At 36.9% G+C, this 23,912-nt stretch overlaps 2 protein-coding genes across 16 annotated transcripts in view; one reads left to right on the top strand and one right to left on the bottom strand.

Moving 5' to 3' along the window:
• The window catches only part of SRSF11 (serine and arginine rich splicing factor 11), a 42,796-nt gene extending 38,589 nt beyond the window's left edge, over positions 1–4,207 (top strand). For 3 of the 12 annotated variants that reach the window (XM_027767739.1, XM_027767740.1, XM_027767744.1), the window contains 3 exons: positions 2,115–2,255; positions 2,577–2,733; positions 2,839–4,207. In XM_027767739.1, coding sequence (XP_027623540.1) covers positions 2,115–2,255; positions 2,577–2,733; positions 2,839–3,036 — 496 coding nt within the window. In that variant the 3' untranslated portion in view covers positions 3,037–4,207. The remainder of the gene's footprint in view (positions 1–2,114; positions 2,256–2,576; positions 2,734–2,838) is intronic. The other 9 variants (XM_027767745.1, XM_014583685.2, XM_027767737.1 and 6 more) reach the window with 7 other exon arrangements.
• A 6,106-nt stretch (positions 4,208–10,313) lies between these two features.
• ANKRD13C (ankyrin repeat domain 13C) overlaps positions 10,314–23,912 on the bottom strand; it is a 96,689-nt gene continuing 83,090 nt past the window's right edge. For 3 of the 4 annotated variants that reach the window (XM_027767734.1, XM_006167135.3, XM_027767732.1), the window contains exons 11-13: positions 23,465–23,563; positions 19,997–20,097; positions 10,314–12,535 (exon numbers count right to left, since the gene is read on the bottom strand). In XM_027767734.1, the coding sequence (XP_027623535.1) occupies positions 12,405–12,535; positions 19,997–20,097; positions 23,465–23,563 (331 nt within the window). In that variant the 3' untranslated portion in view covers positions 10,314–12,404. Of the gene's footprint in view, positions 12,536–17,279; positions 17,416–19,996; positions 20,098–23,464; positions 23,564–23,912 lie in introns of all 4 variants that reach the window. The other variant, XM_027767731.1, reaches the window with a different exon arrangement.

The following is a 23,912-nucleotide window of genomic DNA, read 5'->3' as shown; positions in this document are numbered from 1 at the left end:
TTGATGTGTATGTGGAGAATCTTCTGTATTGCTGATAAAAATATAAAAGCCAGGTCCCACGTGGCTGATTATGGTTTGAATCCCAGCCCTGGCAACTGGAAAATACATCAGGTACGTGTGTGTCCATAATACAGGAAGGAGAGATGGAGAAAGTATTGCAGTGTGATCATGTTCCATTAGGTGGGACAGGGTGCCTTTTCCCCATTCCTTGACACAGACCCACACCAAGTATATGTGCCCTCTGGCAATAACAAGAAAAAAGAAAAATGATACAAGCACTCTGGCAGTTCCTAAAAAAGCTTAAACATAGAAGTTTTTGACCTAGCAATTTTACTATTAAGGATATACCACCAAAAACACACATCCACACAGAAACTTGCACACAAATGTTCATTAGCTTTATTCATAATAGTCAGTCATTAACTTGTCCTTCAAGAAATGGATAGGCAAAATGGATTGTGCTTACAATGGAATATTAACTGGCAGTACAGAAGAGTAATAAATGATATGATATGAACCTTGAAAACCTCAAATGAAAGAACCCTTTTGCAAAAGGACATGTATTGTGAGATTCTGCTTACTTGAATTGTTCAGGGTAGGCAAAACCAGAGAGAAAGTAGTGATTCCTGGTGGCATAAAGAAGATCAGGGTGGCTAAAAGGGTACTGGATTTCTTTTGGTGGTGATGAAGCTGTTCTTATAAGTCTATAGAAAAATTAAACCCAGCTTATGTACAGGAAGAAATGCTAAACCAGATCTGAGAGAGAAATAGTAAAAAGGACTAAGAGACTGAGGCCAACAGTTGATGTAGAGGTTAAGGCACTACATCCCACACAACCAGAATCCCAAGAGGAAAATGGAGAAGGGATTCTGGGATGGCCTCCCATGATCTGGTGGTTGACCAGATCCTACATGCCAGCCACAGTGGAAAACAGTGCTGGATTATGTGCATATGTGCCCCAAATCTTGACAGGATGGCAAAGTGGAGGAGAAGGGATTGTGGCAGAACCACACCACACTGGGCATGTTTTCTCCCTCACCTCTCTCTCTTTTTTCTCCCCCTCTGGAATGCACATATACCTCCGGCATTTTTTTTATGTGTTAGGTATGTTGTTCTGGCAAACTAAATAAATACTTGATTTAATGAATATTCAGCTGTGTGTAATGTTTCCAGGATAGAGCACAAAAGGCTACAAGGGTAGGGAAAAAATATATACATTTGGAAACTTGTTAACTGGAAATACAGGATTGATTGTTCTGTGTCTAAATTATACATATACATGGTCATCTTGCAAGTTTTACAACTTTTAAGAATTCAGAATGGGGTCAGAATAGAAGGCCACAATTTAAAAAAAAGGAAATTTGTTTATCATAAATCGATTGTTCAGGGACCAGCAGTTGGCGTAATGGCGGTGTGGTTGAACTCCCTTGTAGTCGACTTTCAAGTCCCGGACCCGGTGGCTTAAACTCACGCCAGGCACATGTGCGTGCATGCCCAAGAAGAGAATGGAGAAGGGATTGTGGTGTGGCCATCCCCACTGGGGAATGATATCTCGCTTTCTCTCTGTCTCTGTCTGGCGAGTGCACACTCCCTATAGCAAAAACCTCTCCCTCCACCCACCCCACCCCCCCCCAAAAAAAAAAATTTGATTGTTTAAATTATTGTTGGTGAGAGTGAGGAGTTGCTGGGATATAAGGTGGCAAATTTGATTTCTGTCTTTAGTTCTCTGGAATTCATGTGATGATTTAGATGTTGATTTTAGGGGGGGGTATTTTGCTAGCGATTGCTTTCTGTCGCACAACATTATGAAAGAATTCTATACCAATTTAGTGTACTGCATGTTTAAATATAAAACTGGTTTCTTCAATACTAGTTAAATTCACACTTTTTCCCTCTTTTATTAAGTTTCTCAAGCTGAATATTTCTAATATGTTGTCAAAATGACTTTGAGAATTACTAAAAATTAGGTGTTGTGTTGAGGGTTAAAAAAGAGAGATACATGGTTTGGAAATGTATATTTGATTGTTTAAAACTGTTTTACTAGAATCATAATGTAGGAGTTCCTTGTGGAACTCCAACATAGACACATCTGTGATATGTCTGCATTTTTTTAGATCATACTGTATTTTAAAGCCTACTTTGCATATTGGTGATTCTAGAGAGAGACGACGACGACGAAGCAGGAGTGGAACAAGGTCACCTAAAAAGCCTAGGTCTCCTAAAAGGAAACTGTCTCGTTCACCATCCCCTAGGAGGTAAGAACGATAAACTTTTAGATCTGTCCTCTTCTTTTTCTGGAATTACCATATTTAAGAATACATCATTACAAGTCTCTCCATGACTCAAGGCTTAAACATAGTTTTAAGATTGGATGTTTTAGACTTGTAACCAAATTATTACAAGCTTTGCATGCATTTCTTGTGTATAACCTGTGCCTTTATTATCCAGTGTTTGCTATCCTATTTGTATCTTACGAGCATGAGGAAGCTGTCTCTTAAGCTAGTTGAAACCACTTGCTACAACTTGAGGTGAAATTGCTTGAGAGGTTCTTTCTGAAAACTGTATTTTTTTAACAGATTTTACTGTCATTCTAGACATAAAAAGGAGAAGAAGAAAGATAAAGACAAAGAAAGAAGCAGAGATGAAAGAGAACGATCAACAAGCAAGAAGAAGAAAAGTAAAGATAAGGAAAAGGAACGGGAAAGAAAATCAGAGAGTGATAAAGATGTAAAAGTATGTTTACAAACTAACTTATTTTGGTATTTGGGGTGGTGTTAGTATTTCTAAGAAGTGGTTTTTCTTTGAAGAAATTTACTTTTATTATTTTCCTGGGCAAAGCAGGTTACACGGGATTACGATGAAGAGGAACAGGGGTATGACAGCGAGAAAGAGAAAAAAGAGGAGAAGAAACCCACAGAAGCAGGATCTCCCAAAACAAAGGAATGTTCTGTGGAAAAGGGAACTGGTGACTCACTGAGGGAATCCAAAGTGAATGGTGATGATCATCATGAAGAAGACATGGACATGAGTGACTAAATTTTGCCTCTGAAAATCCAACTGTGTACATGCATCAGTGTCATTCCTTTGTGTGATTTCTTAATGCTGTATTTGTTCATCTCAAACCTAGATGTATACAGCTCTGAGTTATAAATGGTTATAAAGCTCCTGATACTGATAATAGTAATTTACATCCAAAGCTTTTTTAAAATGGTACCTGGATAACCAATTTTTGTCATGGTGAAATCTGATTGAGTATCCAAGCAGTTTTACTATTCTGGTGCTGCTTCCTAACAGAAATGAAAAGCTGCATGCATCTACAGCAGGCATGGATTGTTTATGTTGTATGATCTCCTTTATTAAGTTCACTTAACGTATTTCTAGAATTTGATTCATTGCCGTAATAGAGCCATGTAGGGAATGCACTGATTGCATGTTATTGTGGCAAGAATATCTTAAATGTCATTAAACCCTCCAAATATGATGGATCTACTTACGGTCTTGTTTGTTGACATGACAGATTAACATTCTTAATAGTTACATCTGGAATTGAGCATTTGAAATAGATAATCCTTTAAGCCTTGTGGCTAAATTTTTGTGGCTTTTGTTTAACTTTGAAAGGTTATATATGCACTAACCTTTTTTGATGGCTAATTAGGCATTAATTACAGAAACAAGATTTCAAATAAAACTGTCTTTGGCAGTAAGTAAATAGCATATTTTGAAATAGAGTTGTATACTTTTTCATAAGGTGTTTGGAAATTTTTTTTCCTGAAATAATTTATTCCACGTCTACATCAGTGAAAGCTATCTGCCTATTCTGAATCCATCTGTAAAAGAAACTTTTGTCCTGATTTTCAGTTTTATTAATTTGTTTATGCTCAGTGTTGGAAAAAGGGGATAGTGCATTTTAAATTGACCTTCATATTCTTTTTAAGTAAGACAAATCTACTTGATAATGTACTTTTTATTTGATCTCAAGTTGTATAAAACCAATAAGTTGTGTTACTATTACTGCAGTAGTAATCTTATGCACACAGTGATTACATGTTATATACAAAGTAGTTAGGCAACTGTTTTCTTAGTTACAGGAGTTTCAAGCTTCACTTTTGTGCAGTAAAAACAAAAGTAGGCTACAGTCTGTGCCATGTTGATGTACAGTTTCTGAAATTGTTTTACAAGACTTTGATAATAAAACCCTTAAACTTATGTCCATGTTCCTGTTAAACTGTATTTGTATTTATTTACACTATTGAATGTAAGACATTTACCTCATTCATTTTACAAATTCCCTTTCTATACACCTGTTTAAATACAGTGGCAAGGTGAAATCTATCACTCTTGATGATTACCGTCAGCATTGTCAAAAGATTTAATTCCTCTACCTAAAACAATCTTTTTCTTTGCTTAGTATATATTTTCTCATAATTTGGGTATGGGAATGGGGTTGGATACAACAGAGAACTTCAGGATAAAGAAATCCCACCTATATCTAAGTATATTTTCAGTGAAATATAAATATTTGCCTTTTCTGGAATAGTATAGATGCTGTCCAATATATATCTACTGTACAATACTAAATGGTATATTTATTCATTAATGAAATGAATAGTGTTTGGGTTACTGGGATTAAAGGAATATAAGACTTGGAATGTTAGCCTTCATCCAAGTTTTGAGTATAAATTGGTGTTTTGGTTTTTTTTTTTTTACTATTCTAAAATGGAAATGCCATATAGAAAAAGCAGCATTGTTTTTACAGTTTGTAGTAAGTAACTTTTTAAAGATTTTTGTCAAGGAATTTTGTCTATAGTGAGTATAAGAAGTTCTAGTAATGGTCCTAATAATCACCGTGTTTTTAAAAACAAGGTTGAAAGCAAATAACATTTCTGTAAACTTATAAAATCTTTTTAGTAAAGATTGAACCATGTGACATTGCTGGTTTTGTAAATCAAAAGCAAGTAAAATATTGGCAGTTGCATATGGTATTATTACTCAAGTCTGTTTCCCTCACTTATAATCTCTGAATTCTAGTGACAACTTTTCTAAAAGGGTTCAACATTTTTGTTTTAAAATAGTGCCACCAACTTAATACACTGCAGTGACGGGAATTCATATTGAGGATATTTGTTTTCAGTGAACTTATTCCGCATAAAGGTAGTGTTGCACTGAGGCACAGCCTTCTACCAGATAAGGTAACCAGTTGAAATCAAGGGAACACTGCCTCTACACTGAGTTTTGTTCTGTAATTACTAGTAAAATGATAAAAAATAAAAGCGTTTTGTTAGAAAATGTCTGTCTTTATTTATTTGCTTAAGTTTTTCAGGACTGAATGAGGTTGTGGCGGCTATATAACAAGCCTTTTCCAACTGAAAGATTTAAAGATTCAGTCATGAGTTTGGGCTGTATTTAGTACAGCTGGAGAGACTTATGAAGTAGTTGGTTAAAAAAAATGCCGGTGTGCCTGGCTCAGTTAGTGGTAGCCACTGTTTCATTATTGAGATTGTTGAAACTATATAATTTAAAGAGGAGGTAATGTTGAAGCAAAGACATTAACATAAGTTGCATACAAACTGATAAGGTTATGTTGCCTTTTGCATTTTCCTGAAGTCTGGTTAAATTTCCTTGTAATAATTCTATATATTAAGTAGAAAACTAGACCCTTGGGGCAAGGGGGAAAAAACAGCTTCTAGTGGAATAGTAAAACTAATTTTACGTTAACCTTGAGTCTGCATCTTAAAATTGATTCTTAGATCTTCGTGTGCCATCAAGGTTCATACACTGTAATTAAAATTATAAAGCTCACTGTCAGTTCATCGGATGAAAAACTGAGGGTCCATGCTGTTTGAAAGTTACACTGACCTTTTAAAACTGGTATTGAGTTCTCAAAACTATCCAGTGGTTTCTCTCTGCTGCTGAAAATATTATCAAGTACAAATAGTTGTTTGAGTTAAATACAGATGCATGCAATTGTCACTGGTACTTTGAAAGCATCCAGAATATGACTGTCATTATGACTTGACTAGCAGAAGTATTCTTTTCTAAAGACTAATTCCAGAGTTGTAGGTATTTGTACCAGATTTTTCATTGCCAGGGTGCATATGGTTGCCAGAGAGAGTACCCTCCCCCAAATGGGGCATAGTCAAGCCACAATTTCTCATCTTACATTTGTCTACTGCATCAGAATTTGGGAGATATGCAGACATCTGCAAAGTTGTTTTTTTTTTTTTTAACTGCCAGGGCCAGGATTCAAACAGTGGTCAGCCTTGTGGGAAATCTAGCTCGCTTTACACAGCACTTAACCACTGCCCTACGGGCCCAGCTTTAAGAGTTGTAGATTTTGGGACTTCACTCAAAATATTTTTTTTGCTCCTATTTTATGTCAAGGTATGTGAAATTCATTCAGACATTTGTAGCAAGGAGGATCATGCTACTTCACTTACCAGTGGAATTTAAAAGTATAAGGTGTAGGGACCAACCACCAGATGGTGTAATAGTTACGTCACTGGACTTCCACATGGTCAACTGCAGTTCAAGTCCTGGACCCACACTGGCTTAAGACTTACGCCAGGTGCATTTACATATGTGCCCAAAATCCCAAGAGTAAGAGAAGGGATTGCAGCATGGCCCCCCGCCCCCCCCCCCAGCCTCCCGGGAGGTGATTCTCGCTTTCCGTCTTGCCACCAAGTGCATGCGCATGCAACCTACAGCAAAAATAAATCTCTCAAAAAAAAAAAAAAATGTATAAGGTGTAGGGGCCAGCAATGGCATGGTGAAGATGGCTGGATCCCACATGGCTGACAACATGGTTTGAGTCCTGGACCCAGCAGCTTGAAAGACATGCCAGGTGCATGGTGTGTCTGCTCAAAATCCCAAGAGAGAACAGAAGGGATTGTGGTGTGGTCATTCCCTAGGGGATGCTTTTTCACTCTCTGGAGAGCACAAGTGCCCTATAATAAAATTTAAAAGGATAAGGTTATATTATTAATCTAAATTCAAAGAAAATGTCAATATTACATTTTCTAAATAGTAAAATATCCTTTCAAAAATAATTACACATTGGGAACCAGCAGTTAGCATAATGAGTATATCGCTGGATTCCCACATAGTCGACCACGGTTCACGTCCCAGACCCAGTGGCTTAAAACTCAACGCCGGGTGCGTGTGTGTGCATGCCCAAGATCCCAAGAGGAGAATGGAGAAGGGATTGTGGCGTGACCATCCCCCCTGGGGGGTGATTTCTCACTTTCTGTCTCTGTGTCTCTCTCTGTCTGGCGAGCGCACACGCCCTATAGCGAAAAACCTCTCAAAAAAAAAAATAATTACACATTCACAGTTTTCAAAAGTCTCAATTTATTAAAGGTTATTTTGCAGTGTACTGTCACTTAAATTAGTACCATGATAAAAAAAAAAGTTACCTCATGATTTGTGCATGAGAAATAAAAGTTCTATGGTCACAAAAAATGGAATGTTCCAAATATATTATTCAGTGGTCCCAAGATATAATTTTAAAGATTTTTGTCTGCCTATTATCTAGATATAAATTGGTTGAACTGTAGATACATTAAAAGTAATTTTCAATATAATAAATGTAAGAACTGCCCTTTTTTATTCACTAATTGACAAAATTTGTTAAACATCAACTTTTGAAATACAAGCATCAAGTAGGTTAAGGTTTTTCTTTCCACAAAATTAACATATTCAAGAGTCAGTCAATCAGAGAAGCAGAACCACTAGGAAAAAAAATTATGGGGATTTGCCATTAAGAATTGTGAGATTTTTCAGATAGTGTGATGATTAAGGCGCTGGACTGCTGCATGACCAACCATCGTTTGAGCCCGGAAACTGGCAGCTTCAAAAATCACTCTAGGCACAGGTGCATCATGCCCAAAATCGAAGAGAAAGGAGCAGAGATGGGCATGGCCATAACCCTGCCTCGGGGGTGTTTCCTCATTTTCCGTCTGTTCCTCTCCAGGGAGTGCATATGCCCTATGAACAAAACAAAACAACCAAAAACAAACACACACACACACAGAATTGTGAGACCTTGTTAGTCTGTAAGTCTTTCTTTGTATCTGATGCTGAATTTTGAAGTCCACGGGCAGGTGGGATGGGAAGACGGGTGACAGAATACATGGACTCACACAGACTACAGACTACATCTTGTTGCTTCTGATGTAGGCATGAGTGTCTCACTGCAACGATTTTTTTTAAGAGGTTTTTGTTACAGGACACATGCACTTGCCAGAAACAGAGTAAGTGAGAAACTCCCCAGGGGATGTCAACACACAATCCCTTTCTCCTTGGGATGCACACACACTTAACCAGCATGATTTTCAAGCCACAGGTCTGGGACTAGAATGGCAATCGGCCACACAGGGAGTCTAGTGACATAAACACTATGCCATCTGCTGGCCAGGAAACCAGGATGTTTACCATGGAGTTCCACCTAGCTCGGAAGTCTGAGAAGCAGACAGAAGAACCCAGTGCAAAGTGGACAAATGTAGGCATAGCTGTTGCCCATCTGAAGTGGGTAGCAGACATGCCACAATGTAGATATTTACTTCTGTCCTCCAAAACTCCTACACCATGTTCATTTAAAACATCTTAGCCAGTCAGTCACTGTCAGACTTCTTTAGTGACTAATAAGTATATGGGAGGAATGGGTGAATAAGTATTCAGGGTGGTTTTTGTAGTTATACAACAAAGTAAAGCCATCTAGATTTGGAAAACATCCTCAAAACCAGGAACAACCAACAAATACCTTTTTTATTTCTAATACCTTAAGAGATTCTGCTTCAGTAATTCTAGTGTGTGAAACGGTCATCCTGCGTACTACACATACCGTGATGAGTAAAGGTACTGCTAGTGTATAGTGAGCTGTGACAATTTTAAAGCTCTTCATAATGTAATCCAATAAGGATGACCATGACCTAAAAATATAGCAATACTTGACATACTACAAAATGTTTAGAGGGCAACCAAAGACACTGTTGCCCCAATATTCTGACATAAAATGCTTTCCAAAAGTAGTTTTTGCTAATTTATAGTATGCAAACCAATCACAGGCTTTTACTTCAGTTTGCAGTCTGATGAGAGATTTAACACTTGTCCATTTCCCTCTGAGCAACTTACACCAAGAGTTGTAGTTTCTACAGTTTCCAAATATGGAAGTTTGGTGAGAATGCATTTGTTAATTTTAGAAACCATAAATATTCCTTTTGCCATAGTTAATAGTAAGATAAGAGGCACACTGTGTCCCACACTAACCTGAGATCAATAATTCTTTCACTCAATTTTAAGAGCTGGCATACTACAAGGACTTAAGATTCTTCCGAAATTTTTTACTCCAACTTTCTCTGCCATGTTGCTTAAAATGAAAAATAACAAAAGGCAATGCTCCTTTCCGTATTTACTGACAGTACTTCTCCAGCCCTTTCATGGCCTCAAAACAGGATCTTGGCTGTAGACAGAGCAGGGATAGGACTTACTAATCATTATTCACCATCTTCCCTCGAGGTATGAAGGACATACTGTATGTGAATAATACTGAAAACCCATTTTTATTAGAGTAAGACTCTTACATTGGTTTTTAAACCAGGAGGAAATTAGTTTTTCTTCTATGAGCTATCAGCTGACAGATGTGTCGATTTTAAAACTTATCACATTGTACTTAAAATAATCAGGGCATCTGCTTTACACTGAACTTCCCTTTTATGAAGTTTGACAAGTCTCTCAATATGAGTATCTACAGAGGGCAAACTACCTCATTAGAAAGTATTTTTCTTGAAGACAGAAACCATATTTTTCTTAGATGACCATAAGGTGGCAGGAATACTGAGTAATTCTAAATGGTCATTTAATGGGGCCAACAGGTGGCACAGTGGTTACGGCACTAGACTCCCACAGGGCCAACCACAGTTCAAGTACTGGACCTGGCAGCTTTGAAAATCATGCTGGGGGTGTGTGTGGATGTGTGCCCCAAATCCCAGGAGAATGAAGAAGGACTGCACCATGGCCATTCCCCCTGGGGGATGATTTTCACTTTCTCGGTCACTGTCTCCTCTTTCTCTCCCAGGAGCACATACACCCTTTGGCAAAAACCTTAAAGAAAAAAAGACTTTCTTACAGTTCACCCACCTCCACTCTCAGTTGAAATAGTTCCTAAAACCACAAGTGAAAGGCATATAGAAGTTTATGAACTTACATTAGAAAATCTTTTCATGTGAGATTATCAAAATACATGTATGGTGTTCACCTGAAACACAATCTACAGCCTCATTCATTAACTAGATTAAAAGGCACACTGAGAAATCTAATATTGTGAAAAGTTTATTTCCATTAATTAACTCCTTTTTTCCCCACCATCATAAGAGATACTGACATTTGTTTGTTCTTTGTGATCAGAGAAAAGACATTTTGGAATGGATAATCTGTTTCTACTATTCTTTAAAGGAAGATAAAAATAAATCCAGTGCAAGTTTTCAGTAGTCACCCTACCTCCAGTGTACCCCAGCAAAATATTTACAGCTATTAGGAAACTGATAAATCCCAAGCTGCAATTACCATATTTTTTTCTCTCTGTTGTCTGTACTCATAAAAGATTCTATAGTATATTCCTGAATGTACACCATATTCTTACAAATGAATGGAGCTTAAAAGCAACCCTGATGACTGCCTTTCAGTGTCTTGAATCTCATAACCGCTGACAGGATCATACGGTCTATGTCCATTCCCAACATAAAAGGGATCAACTTCTATTGAGCAAGTCTAGTCTGGTTTTACTAACACTCTCTGCAAAATTCAATCGACCCACATAAGGTAGTAATAAGGTCTTTGAGTTTTTAATTATTATTATTTTTCTTCATTATAAAATGTATTTAATAAAATGTCAATATATGTGGAAGATGCAGCTTTAAAGATGTTTATTATAAAATTTTTTTATGCTTGATGCTTTGGATTTTTAAATAAGTCATCTCTTCAATAGACGTTTCTAAACTCACTTCAAATGATCTAAAATCCTGGAACAAGCTTAAACTACTGATCACTAAAAAGCTTAACAGATGTGTTCTCGACACACTCATCAGGATACATTTTTAAAAAACACTTAGCTAAGCTCTTTAATACAACATGACACTATGACTGTTACACATGATTCTCCCTAATTTATTTTCACTGTTGGACCTTCAAACCATCTTGGAATATGAAATTTTTTAAGTGCAAAAATAAGCAAAACATGATTTGAACATTTTGGAGACAATTAAAATCTGTCAGTATTTTCCTGTGACTCAAAAATAAATAAATAAATAAACAATAAGAATCAAACATCTTGTTTAGGCTGCTGGACTTGAACTTGTAACAAATATATTATTAGCATATAAAATGATTTTTACCTTATTTTGAAAGCATCAAATAGGTAGAATTGTCCAAAGTATGTGTGGAATTTTTTTAAAACAGACATCCATGTGTCCATATTCTACTGAAAACAAAATAATCAGACTAATGTGCACTTACTAAGAAGCAAGTTTAAAAATTTGGAATTCTTTTTAAAGTGCTCAGATTTAGAGAGGAATATCTTGAAGCATGCTAACCATTCCTTATGAAGAACAAAACAATGACTCTAGAAATCAAGTTTAGGAAAAAAAAAAAAAAACCAGAGGTTCTAGGAAAGGAAGATTAGTAACAAACAGTTCCCATTGAAGAAAGAATTCAGGTAAAAACAAATAGCACCACAATGAATTGCACTAAGGTGCTAAAGGAGGTACCTTATTCCCTGCAGAGTGAACGCTCCTTCTGAAATGTATTGCAACACATAAATGCAGTTGTTTAATGGTTACCATTTGGTTCATTCATCTACAGAAAATTGCATTCCTTCTAGTTCATTATATTGAACAGACATTCAAATTACTGAACTATACATAATGTTACATAGTTTACATTTTATGAAAACAAAGCTTGAAGGAATATTTATAAATGTCACCTTGAATATAAGATGACAAGTTTAAAAGGGCATCATATCTCTTAAGACATTTAATTTACGTTAATGGTCCAGGAGTGTTTTAGATATATAGATATAGATATATTTATATGCATATATATTTCAACAAGAAGTGTAAAAATTTTTAAAAACAAATCACAGCACTCATAGCTGCTTTACATACGAAGGTCTTAGGGTCATTAAGGTGTCAAACTATTACACTTATAATATGTATATTTTTAAAAAGAGTGAAAATGGCACATCAGAGAACTTGCTGAAATTCTTATTAGAGGCCCATTAATGTATTACTGATGTGTCAATTCAAAGTGTAGATTCCCTTTTCTTTGCTGAAAAGCATCTGTCCCTTCTATTTAGATGCACTTCTGGGGTCTCTGTGTTCTCTTTCCTTGGTTAGATGGCATCATTTTTCACGTCAAAGATCAGGAAAACGGCTTGGGTCTTCCTTGTAGTCATCAGGTATGGTAAAGATGGAGCCATCAAATTCATCATATCGAAACTCCTGAAAAGTCACAGTGGCTGTGATCGTAGGAAATACAGGTATATCTATAGAGAGAACAAGCAATATTAACACTGTAAAATCAAATGTTAATCTATTCGTACACCACAAAGTCCTATTCGAGATGCCCATACTCATCAGTTTCCAGTAGCCTTTCTTCTTTATCCTGAGGCAGAGGGACAGCTACTTTTGTACTTTCTCCATTCTGATATCTTTTCTTCATATAGTAAGTGTGTGCGTATTATAGTAAGTATGTGTGTATTATTTGAAATCTGGCCTGATTTACTTTCATTCTTAACTCAAGTGAAATGTATTCATCATTTTTGTTGTAAAAAATTATAAGCTATCCATCACTTAAATATGTGAGATTAAAACCAGTCACATCAGAACTGGAGTAATACCACATCACCATAGCCTAATATTCTAAATTATAAATTTCTGGCTGAGATTTTAAGTGAAATCTGACATTAAAAGTGGGTAAACAGAATGGCTCAATGGTACAGCATAAATGCATTGTTCAAGCAAAGCTGAATCTACAGGAAAATAATGGACTCAGTTCCCAGGCAACCTATGCGTGCCGGGTATTCACATCCATGAGCCAGGCTGGCTGGGAAGGCCGTGGGGCATCATGAAATGAGACACTACTAGTGGCACTTCTCCCTTTTTCTCTGTCTATACCTCTGTCTTTCATATTTATGAAAGAAATTTCTTTTAAATAGGGGCAGGCCAGCCCTGTGGCCTAGTGGTGAAGGTAGCCAGACACCGCTCATGGCCCACCTGCACATTTCAAGTCCTGAACATAGTGGCCTGGGAAACACTCTGGGCACATGTGCACGTGTACTCAAAATCCTGAAATGAGGGAGATGGAGGAGAAGGGATCGGGGAGAGACTATTCCCCATGGTGGCACATTCTCCTCTCTTTCTGACGAGCCCAGGAACCATCTTTGAATCAGTCAACCCATCAAATTAAAGAGATCACGTACATTAATTATTCTCCTTAGTTTTCTTCCTAATATGAATTTTTAAAAAGCATAAAACTTTGGGTTTTGATTCCTATAAATCAAATTACTTATGAGCCTTAGGGAATTCTCTGAAATTACCTTAAAACTCTGAAATTAAGGGGCCAACAAGTGATGCAGTGGTGCAGGCACTGGACTCCCACATGGCTGACCATGGTTCAAGTCCCAGACCTCATGGCCTGAAAATCACAACAGGCACATGTGTGTGAATACCCAAAATTCTGGGGGGAGATTGGAAGGGAAGAGACTGTAATGTAGCCATCCTTCCTAGAGGGCCATTTCTCACTTTCCTTCTCTCTCTGTCTCTGGCAAGCACACATACCCTATGGCAAAAACCTTAAAAAACAAAACAACCAAAAAAAAAAAAAAAAAAAAAAAGCCAACAACCAACCTGAAATGAAGTGCCTATCTAAAATAAAAACATAAACGTTGACTATTACAAATCTAATATTTTACTGCAGAAAATATTATGATGCTTTTTAAAAAACGTAATTAGACATAAGCACAAATATCAACAAATAAATCACAAATTTTCCATTTGTTTCTGGGTAAATCACTCATTTGTGCCTATTTTAGATAGATGCTGTTCTAATTCAGGGGTCGGCAAACTCAGGCTCACTGTCTGATCTATTTTTGTAAGGCCCATGATCTAAGAAAAGATTTCACGTTTTTAAATGGTTGAAGAAACAAAGATTAATATTTTGTGAGGTGAGAATTACATGAAAATAAAGCTTCAGTTTCCCTAAACCATTTTACAACACAACATGACCATTTGTTTATTAACTGTCTCCGGCTGCTATCATTTTCCATAAAGAGTTGAGTAGATGTGGCAGAAACCACATGGCACACAACACCTAATATATTCACTATATTTCAGAAAAAGTTTGTTGATCCCTCTCCTAGGAATTGGCTACAGATCAGTAAACATGAAACGAAATCCATGAATCTGTGGAGACTGCACTCTGGTTGGGAAAGACAGGCAACAGAAAAGTAAAAAGGAATGGTGAGAATTATCTAGAGAAATAAAAAGTACAGTAAAGGAATATAAAGCATCAGTTTTGGAGTAAGAGTTGTCGAACAGGTTGGTCAAAGGCCAATCTCTATGCAGTGATTGCTTAGCAAAGGCCTGAGACAAGAACCAAGCAATTGCCTAGAGGAAAATTTTCAAATAAGAAAAAAGAGAAGTATAAACGTCCTAAAAGGAAAGCATCTAGTTTATTCTGGGAAAAGCCAGGAGCCCAGTGTGGCTGCAGCAAAGTGAATAAGGAGATCAGTGAGAGGTCAGATCAGTGGGGAAATAGCCAGATCAGGAGATCAGGAGGCCTTCAAGGCAAAGGAAAGACTGGCATTCACTCTGGAAGAGGAAAAGCCAATGCGGAAGTGGGGATCAGAGTAGGACCTTAAGTCGTAGAAGATATAATGAAAATATAATGTAAGATGACAAGGAGAAAAGGGACACGTTCTCCAGGAGTGGTCAGAGAGGCAGGATGAAAAACTCAAACACAATTCTATTGGAGAGTTGGGAAATTTGAATGATTTGTCTCATTCGCTAATACAAAGACTCCAAAGAAAACAGTCAAACTTGAAGAGATTAAGATCAAATAGAAAATTTTCTACTAGGCTTAACAATATGAATATCAATAATAAAGATAGTAACAGTGAAAGAGATCAAGAGAACCAGCAATGGACTAAGAAAGTGAGTAAATTTTTTGTCTGAGATAATTACAGACTCACATGCAATATATGAAATAGCACAGAAAGATAAGATCCCTGAACCCTTTATATCCCTGTTTCCTTTATCCAGTCTTCCCCAGTAGTAACATCTTACACATAATATAATATCAAAATCAGGATATGGACAGTACAGTAAAAGATAAAGGGTATTCCCACCACTATATGTTGCCCCTTATTGGATCACCTATGTCCCTTTTAAAGCCATATTAACTTCCCTCATGTACCTGTACCTTTTCTTCCTTAAACCATGGCACAGGTTTTATTCTTTAGTTTTTTTCACTTCAAGCACTTCATATAATAGGAACCACACGGAATGTAATCTCTCTCTCTCTCTTTTTTTGTTATTCAGCAAAATTCTCAGACAATTCATCTAGGTTGTTTCATGTATCAAAACCCGGTTCTTTTTTCTTGCTGCATAGTATTCCACAAATGGATGAATCACCATTTGTTTACTTGCTGAAAACTGTAGGTTTTCACCATTACAAATAAAATTGCCACGTAATGAGCATTTGTAAACATAATCTTCACCTTTCTGGATGATAAATGCTTAGGACTGCAGCTGCTTGACTGTATGGCAGCTGCATGTTTAGTATTTTTTTTCTTAAGAGAGTTTTGCTATAGGGTGCTTGTGCTCACCAGAGAGACCAAGAGACAGACAGATAGAAAGTGAGAAAACACCCCCCCAGGGGATACAGACACATCACAATCCCTTCTCCTCCATTCTCCTCTTGGGATTTTGGGCACACATACACACGCACCTGGCCTGAGTTTTATGCTGCCAGGTCTGGAACTCAAACTGCAGTCGACTACATGGGAGTCCAATAACATAACCATTATGCCATCTGCTGGTTCCTGCATGGTTAGTATTTTAAAAAACTGATAAAATGCTTTCATTGCTCTATAAGCAATGGTTAAGAAGCCAGATACCACAGGCCAAACACACTGAAAGACATAGTCCTGGCAGCCTGAAAAACCCACTGGGCACATGCGCATTCATGACCAAAATCCCCACAAGATGAAGAAACAGAGGAGAAGGAATTACAATATGACCACACCCCTTTGAGAGGTGTTCTCTCTCTCTCTCTCTCTCTCTCTCTGCCTCTCTGGAGTGCATATACACCCTGTACCAAAAAAAAAAAAAAGTAAAGAATAGAAAGAAAAAGATTTCCAGAGTGTCTTTGCTATTTTACATTACCATCAGTAACGTCTGAGTGAACCAGTTTCTCCATATCCTCATGAATAGTCAGTATTCCTACATTTTATTTCCGTCATTCCCTCATTTATAATATAATTGTAAAGAGGGAGTAAGAATGAAGAGACCCAAGTCAAATTTTAGATAGCTTGGCTATGGAAAACGAAGTTTAGGGCTGGCAGGTGGCATGGTGGTTAAAGGTGCTGGACTCCACATGGCCGACCACAGTTTGGGTCCTGGACCTGGTGGCTTGCTTTCTCACGTTCCCTCTGTCACTCTCTGATCAAAGTGAAAAATAATAATAATAACAACAACAATAAATAAAGTTAAATAAGATAATCCTTTAACGGAAAAAAAAAGAAACGCAAAGTTTAAAAAAAGTGCTAGGTAGGGTGGCATTACAGAGTTTGGGGGGTTTTTTTTTACAATTTTTTTTTAGTTTGTTATTGGAATTTTAAGAGAGGAAAGATGCAAACAAGCCTAATGAGGAAAGACAACAGAAGAGGGAGCTGTAAGGTAAAAGAGAAGTATGGAATGAATGAAAAGAGGAGAAGAATAGATCCATAATAAATTAAGACATTTTTCAAGCTAAAAAGAGGGGCATCCTTTCTACTAAGATAGAAGATTGGAGAAAAAGTTGGGGCTTGCACAGAAAAGTCCACGTGAGGGATTGGGAGCAGTAAGTGAGATCTCATTTCCGATAGTCTCTTCGTTTAAAAAAAAGAAAAAAGTAAAAATCATCTACACAGTGGTGGAAAGGATGGAGATATGACAAAAGAGGTTCAAATTTAGCCTTTGAGAAGAATGAAGGAACAATAAATCAGAGAAAATACCATTCATAATCACCATTTAAAGCTTGAGGTGTGGGCCTGTAGGTGTCACAGTGGTTAAGGCTCTGGACTCCTATATGGCCGACTGTGGTTTGAGTCCCAGACGAGGTGGCTTGCTGTCTCACTTTTCTTCTCTCTCTCTGTGTCTCTCTCTGGTGAAAGCACATTATATTACAAATTTTAAAATACTAATACTAAATAAATAAAATTAAGTAAGTCTTTAAAAAAAAAGCTTAAGGTGATTTTGAAAACATCTAACTATGCTAGCAACAACTTCTACACTTACACAATTTTCACCCAATCATTTTTTTTTCAATCCTTAATATAGAAACAGAAATGGTTAAAGTTTCACATTGGTTTTTCAAAACAAATAAAGAAACAAAAGAGAAAGAGCTAAATAAATATCCCATAACTTTAGGTACACAAAAGCAAAAGGCTATCATCCCCTTTTAGTAACATCAGAAAAATGCCTGCAAAAAAACATGTAAACATTTTTCCTTTCTATATAAACAAAATATTTCTCCTGCATAAAAATCTATATTGTACTGAGAGGTCTGGTTTGGGTTTGGAACTTAAAAATAGATGCAAGTTCAGAGACAGTTTGAAATTTTTATCTATTCAACTCTTGTTCTCTACTGTAGCCCATCATTATGCCTCTTAACAATACCTAGAAAGGATGCCAGTACTTGGAAGTGTTCTCTCGCCATAGAAAATGGCGGTGGACTTTAAGGCTTCTGCAGAAATGCCTATTCAATGATCCTTCATCCACTGATTAGAACACACAGCTTTTGGGGGCTGGCATGCGGCATGGTGGTTAAGGGCACTGGACTCCACACGTGGTCGACCACGATTCGAGTACTAGACCTGGCAGCTTGCTTTCTCACTCTCCTCCCCTTACTCTGTCCCTCTCTGATCAAATTAAATTTAAAAAAAAAATTCAATTAAATAATTCTTTTAAAAAAAAGAACACACAGTTTTTGATTGCTTCTATTTTCTAAACTTTTCTGCCTAAGATCATATCACTGGTATCTAAGACAGTTGGTTCCCAGTGCTTTTGTATTGCATAAGGTACCTAACATGACATTTGAAAAAACATTTGAAAATCAATTCTTTTTTGGAGAGGATTTTGCTATAGGGCATGTGCACTCGCCAGAAAGATAGAGACAGAGAGACAGAAAGCAAGAAATCACCCCCCACCCCCAAGGTGGGATGGACATGCCGTAATCCCTTCTCCTCCATTCTCCTCTTAGGATCTTGGGCACGCATGCACATGTGCTCGGCATGAATTTAAGCCACCAGGTCCAGGACTCGAACTGTGGTCGACTACATAGGAGTCCAGCAACATATCCATTACGCCAACTGCTGGTCCCTTGAAAATCAATTTTAATTAAAAATTGCTTATTTCTAAATTCAAAATATTGAGAAAGTGGTTTAATTTTTAGCAATGAATTATTTCTGGGAGGAAAGCATTTTGGCCCTAGTTATTGTGAAATGTATTTTTTCTTTTCTTTTTTAGGGCATGTGTGCTTGCCAGAAACACAGAGAGACAGAGAGACAGAAAGCAAGAAGCCTCCCAAGGGGGGATTGCCATGGTGCGATCTCTTCCCCTCTTGGTATTTTGGACATGCTCACATGCCCAGCCTGAGTATTAAGCCATTGGGCCCAGGACTTGAATCATGGTCAAAAACATGGGAGTCCAGTGACGTAACCATTATGCCATCTGCTGATCCCCTAAGATGTATTTTTTAAAATACTGAATAATGTAAGTTAAATTATATCTGAGGAATTATATAAAAATTATAATTACTATCTTATTTATTTTTCCCTCCTACTTAAATGTAAAGAAAACGGGGACTTCTGCTGTCTCCCATTGCTAAGTGTATCTGGCACACAGCAAGCACTGGTTAAATACTAGGTGGCTTAATGGATGAATGCTTACATTAATGCTGAATCTAAGCCTAAACTCCTAAAATACCTATTAACAGTCTATTTCTTGTTCTCAGTTTACTATGTGCAAAAATGAGAGTTTACTGTCTCCTTTTATTTTTCAGAGATTTTTGCTATATGGCATGTGCACACTCACCAGACAGAGAAGAGACAGAAATATAGAAAGCAAGAAATGAAGTTTTTTGAAAAAAAAAAAAAAAAAAAGGGGGGGGGATGGCCATGCCCCAATCCCTTCTCCTCCAGTCTCCTCTTGGGATTTTGGGCATGCACACACATGCACCCAGAGTGAGTGTTAAGCCACTGGGCCCAGGGTTTGAACTGCGGTAGACGACATAGGAGTCCAGCAAAATAACCATCATGCCATTTGCTGGTCAGGAGTTTTCTCTTTCCAGTGATTATTGCTTCAGATGAAATAAGTTTCAACATTTAAGACTAAAAAAAAGTATATGTATTACTTTCTCCATGAACAGTAACTACTGACTCCAGAAACATTCCCACTACGCAGAAACTCAGAGTACACCGAAACTTGGGGCTAAACTCCAATCTCCCTATGGCACACTAAAAACATTCCTACACTGCACCATTAGTTCATTCACACCTTGTATGAAATATTTTCAGCTAAATGAAGTAGAATTAGAATTCTCATATCTGACAACATGAATATGAATGCAAATTTACAAAAATATAAACAATTAGGAAATCCATTTTTCTTTAAAACACTTTTATAATTGTTTATAAACAGCTCTATATTTCTAACTGACATTAAAATCACACTTTTGCTCTTACCTAATTTCACAGGAAAGCCTGGAGGAAGCTTCATTTGAACAAATTCTCTAAGCTTGTTAAAGTGCTTGAAGGGAGCTATTACTTCTAAAACATTCAACAATCTGAAAAAGAGAAGGAAAAAAATGTTTTCATTGTATAACTGAATTTTCTGTGTCTTTTTTTTTTTACTGCCAGAGGGCACATGCACTCACCAGAGAGAGAGAAAACAACCTCCATAGGAGTGCATTGATCCTGTAATCCTTTTTTCTCTATTTCCCCATCCTGTCAGGATTTGGGACGTACTCAAATGTGCTCACTTGGTGTTTGTTTCAAGCCACAAGGGCTGGGATTCAAACTGCATTCAGCCATATAGGATCCATCTCCCTATGTACAAGGCTTAACCTCTTGGCTATGGTTGGGGGTGGGGTGGCGGGAGGTGTTTTTTGTTTTGTTTTGTTTATCGGTACCAGTTTCAAACTTAAGACAGAAGTACTGACTTCCAGATTTTAAGGAAAAGAAATTACTTCTTTTTTTAGGAGAAAATTTTGCTGTAGGGCACATGTGCTCACTGGAGAGATAGACAGACAGAAAATAAAAAATCATCCCCTAGGGGGATGGCCACTCCACAATCCCATCTCCTCCATTCTCCTCCTAGGATCTTGAGCTGCACACATAAGCCTAGCATGAGTTTCAAGCCACCGGGTCAGGGACTCAAACAATGGTGAACCATGTGGGAGTCCAGTGACGTAACATTATACCATTTGCTGGTCCCAGAAAATTAATTTTTTGTTATTCTTTTTATTGTGTCAAGATGTGTAACTTTTGATTGTAGAGTCATAATTTCCACAGTTGTTTGATTTTAGGTCCATATTTAAATGGAAACAATGTTTACATCTATCTTCTTTTTAAAAATTCTGTCAGAATGCACATTCACTAGCCAGAGAGAAAGAGGAAGATGAAGAAAGCACCCCCAATAAGGTATAGTCATTCTGTAACCCCCTTCTCCATTTCTCCATTCAGTCTGGATTTTAGCCACGTTCTATACACGTACCTGGTATGTTTTTCAAGCCAAGGGTCAAGCCACCATTGGCCATGTGGGATCTGGCACCTTTAACTACTAGGCCTCAGGGCTAACCCATCTATCTTCTTTAAATCTACATATTCCTGAGCTATTTAATTAGACTTGCTATTTGGTGACTAAATGTCACTGTCAATTTGTCCCAGGCGTGAAGGGCTCTTATGTACTTAGTATTCCTTGACTTGATAAACGAGTGTTTTTCTTTATACTTACGGGGAAATCTGTATCACATAAAATTTCAGGTTATACTATCTTTCTCTCTGAACTAAAATTTAAAAATGTCTCCTAGCATTCTAACATACTAATATACTACAACTTCTCTTTTAATCTTCCAGTTGGATAAATTTCATTTTCAAGTGGTATTAATATTCTTTCAAAATAAGGGTCTGTGGCTACTTTATTTCTTGAACTTGTTCATGTTTGAGAATATCTTGCAGTTGTCTTGCCAATAAATGACATTTTAGCTAGATATACTAGGGAGATCACATTTTCTTTGCCTCAAAAATGTCAAGACATATGAAAAAGCAGAAGGTCAGGTTGGTTTCAGCCCTTTTCTGCCTGGATGCTTTTAGATTCTTTCATTTTTTTCTCAAGTTTTAACATTTTATTTCTTTCATGAGAGAGAAACCCTGGACAGGGTCCTCATACCATGATTCTCCCCCTACCTTTCCAGCTAGCCAGTCCCTTGTGTACATGAGTGTGCCTGGCATGTTCAGGTTGGCCTGGGATCCAAACCGGGAACTCTCATATGGCTCAAGTATCATTCAGCCGCATCCTACGACCTCCACCACTGTAGCTAGGTCTAGACTTCTTTAATAACAACTGAAGTCAAATAGTTTAATCAGAATATTTTTTGTTCCTTATTTTTCTGTATCAATGTTTCTTGGTTCCTTGTTATCCCAGAGATTCAATTCAACCATAAAGACATTTCTATTGTATTTTCAATATTATTTTGGTGACATTTAGTGGTGAATAAATGCTTTTTCTTGAAGGGTATTTATTTCTTCATAAAAGAGAAAGAGAGAGATCTTCCCCCAACAGGGTCTTCATGCCATGATCCATCCCCAGCGTCAGCTAGCCAGGACCATAAACACGCATGTGCCCAGCACATTAAGGGAGGTAATCCTGGGATCTTCCCATGTGGGTCCACATGCATTACTGCTATATTACCATCAAACTCTTTTCATTCTAGAACATAGTATTTGACTTTTTTGCATGTTCCTTTTAGTTTTATTTTTCCCCAGAACTAATTTTATAAATTCTAAAACATCCATTTTTAATGCATAACATCCTTGAAATTGAGATTAATTCCTAAAATTAACTGCATCATAAAATGTTTCTTCTTTATTAGTAAGTGAAACATAATTTTGGTGCAACTTTGAGTCAGCTGGGTCCTACATATGATGAATTATGACAGATTTATATGTGTGGCCAACTTCGTTCTCACATTTTCTGAGACTTATCCCTGTGACCCACAGCTTGAGTGTATACAGAACATTCTATCTACTTTTCTAAAGCTTAGGCATGCAGCAAGGTCCACGTTATGTATGAACTTCATTAAGATTTGAAGGGACATATTCAAGACATTCATTGTAATACTGTTCATAATGGTGACAAACTACAAATAATCAAAATGATTATCAGTAAGGAAATGACTAAAGTATATCAATACTGTGAAATACCAAGGAAGGGTCAGCTCCATGGTGAAGCAGTAATGGGCTCACTGCTTAAGCAGAGCTAGATCCTACATGGTGACTGCAGTTCAAGTTCCCAGCCTGGTTGGCCTGAGACATACCAGGCATGCACGCAAGTACCCAGGATCTGATGGGCTGTACGACTGTAGGAAGGTCATAACATGGCCAAGCCCTACAGAGGCTGCTGCCCCCAAGTTCTCTCTCACATGCACACACATGCTCTATCAAAATTAAAGGGGGGAAAAAAAAGATCAACAAAAATGTAATTTCTTTAAGAACCCCAAGATACATTCACTTTTAAAGAAAATAAATTAGAACACAATATACGCTATTCCTCTATTTTTATAAAAATGCAAAATCAAAGGTAAGTCCACACAAAAGTACACCAGTCATTAACTATAATATGATAAATGAAAATGATCAGTTATTCTATAAACTTTCATACATTCAGAACTTTTTACAAGTATGTATTTATGTATTACTTTTATAATTTTTTAAAACACTTACTCAAAAATGTAGCTGGTAAAAATAATAAAAATAATAACTTTTGCGAACTAGAAAAATGCCCAAGAGAAAGGTACACTCGCTGTCAAAAACCATTTGCATTTGCATCTCAAATGCCTCAAATGTACCACGCTGATGCAAATATTACTGCAATGTGGACTTTAGGGTTTAATACCTGCTTTCATAAATGTGTATAGTTAGTAACAAACTTACGACTCAATCCCTAAGGGAAACTCCTGGCTCATGGCTATCGTGGCTTTAAACGTTTTTTTACTCTCTTTGCATACCAGTTCTCTACCCAGATGAGGAGCTCTAAAATGCAAAAAATAAAAAAGAAAATGTTAGGTAACTTCTTTCCACAGTTTATCAGCTAAGAAAAATCTGTCATCATCCAGTGACATGCATTAAATATGTCAATTTTTCTTCCTCTGCCTATATAAATCAATTAAAATTATACAAGGGGAAAATGATGTATTTAAGAAATGAGATGATGGTAAGAAAAAGGAAAATAGAAAAAATTAAAAATTCAGAAAAAAAGTGATCAGATCTCAATTAATTTCATATTGAATCATTACTGTATTTAAGAACAAAGAAAATCACTAGGGAAAAAAACTTTAGAAGTACCGTCATTTAATCTTTAAAATTACTAATTTAATTTCCT

This window comes from Tupaia chinensis, unplaced genomic scaffold (genome assembly GCF_000334495.1).
Source record: "Tupaia chinensis unplaced genomic scaffold, TupChi_1.0 Scaffold144529_1, whole genome shotgun sequence".
Taxonomy (NCBI): Eukaryota; Metazoa; Chordata; class Mammalia; order Scandentia; family Tupaiidae; genus Tupaia; species Tupaia belangeri.
This window is presented reverse-complemented; position numbering and strand designations above follow the sequence as displayed.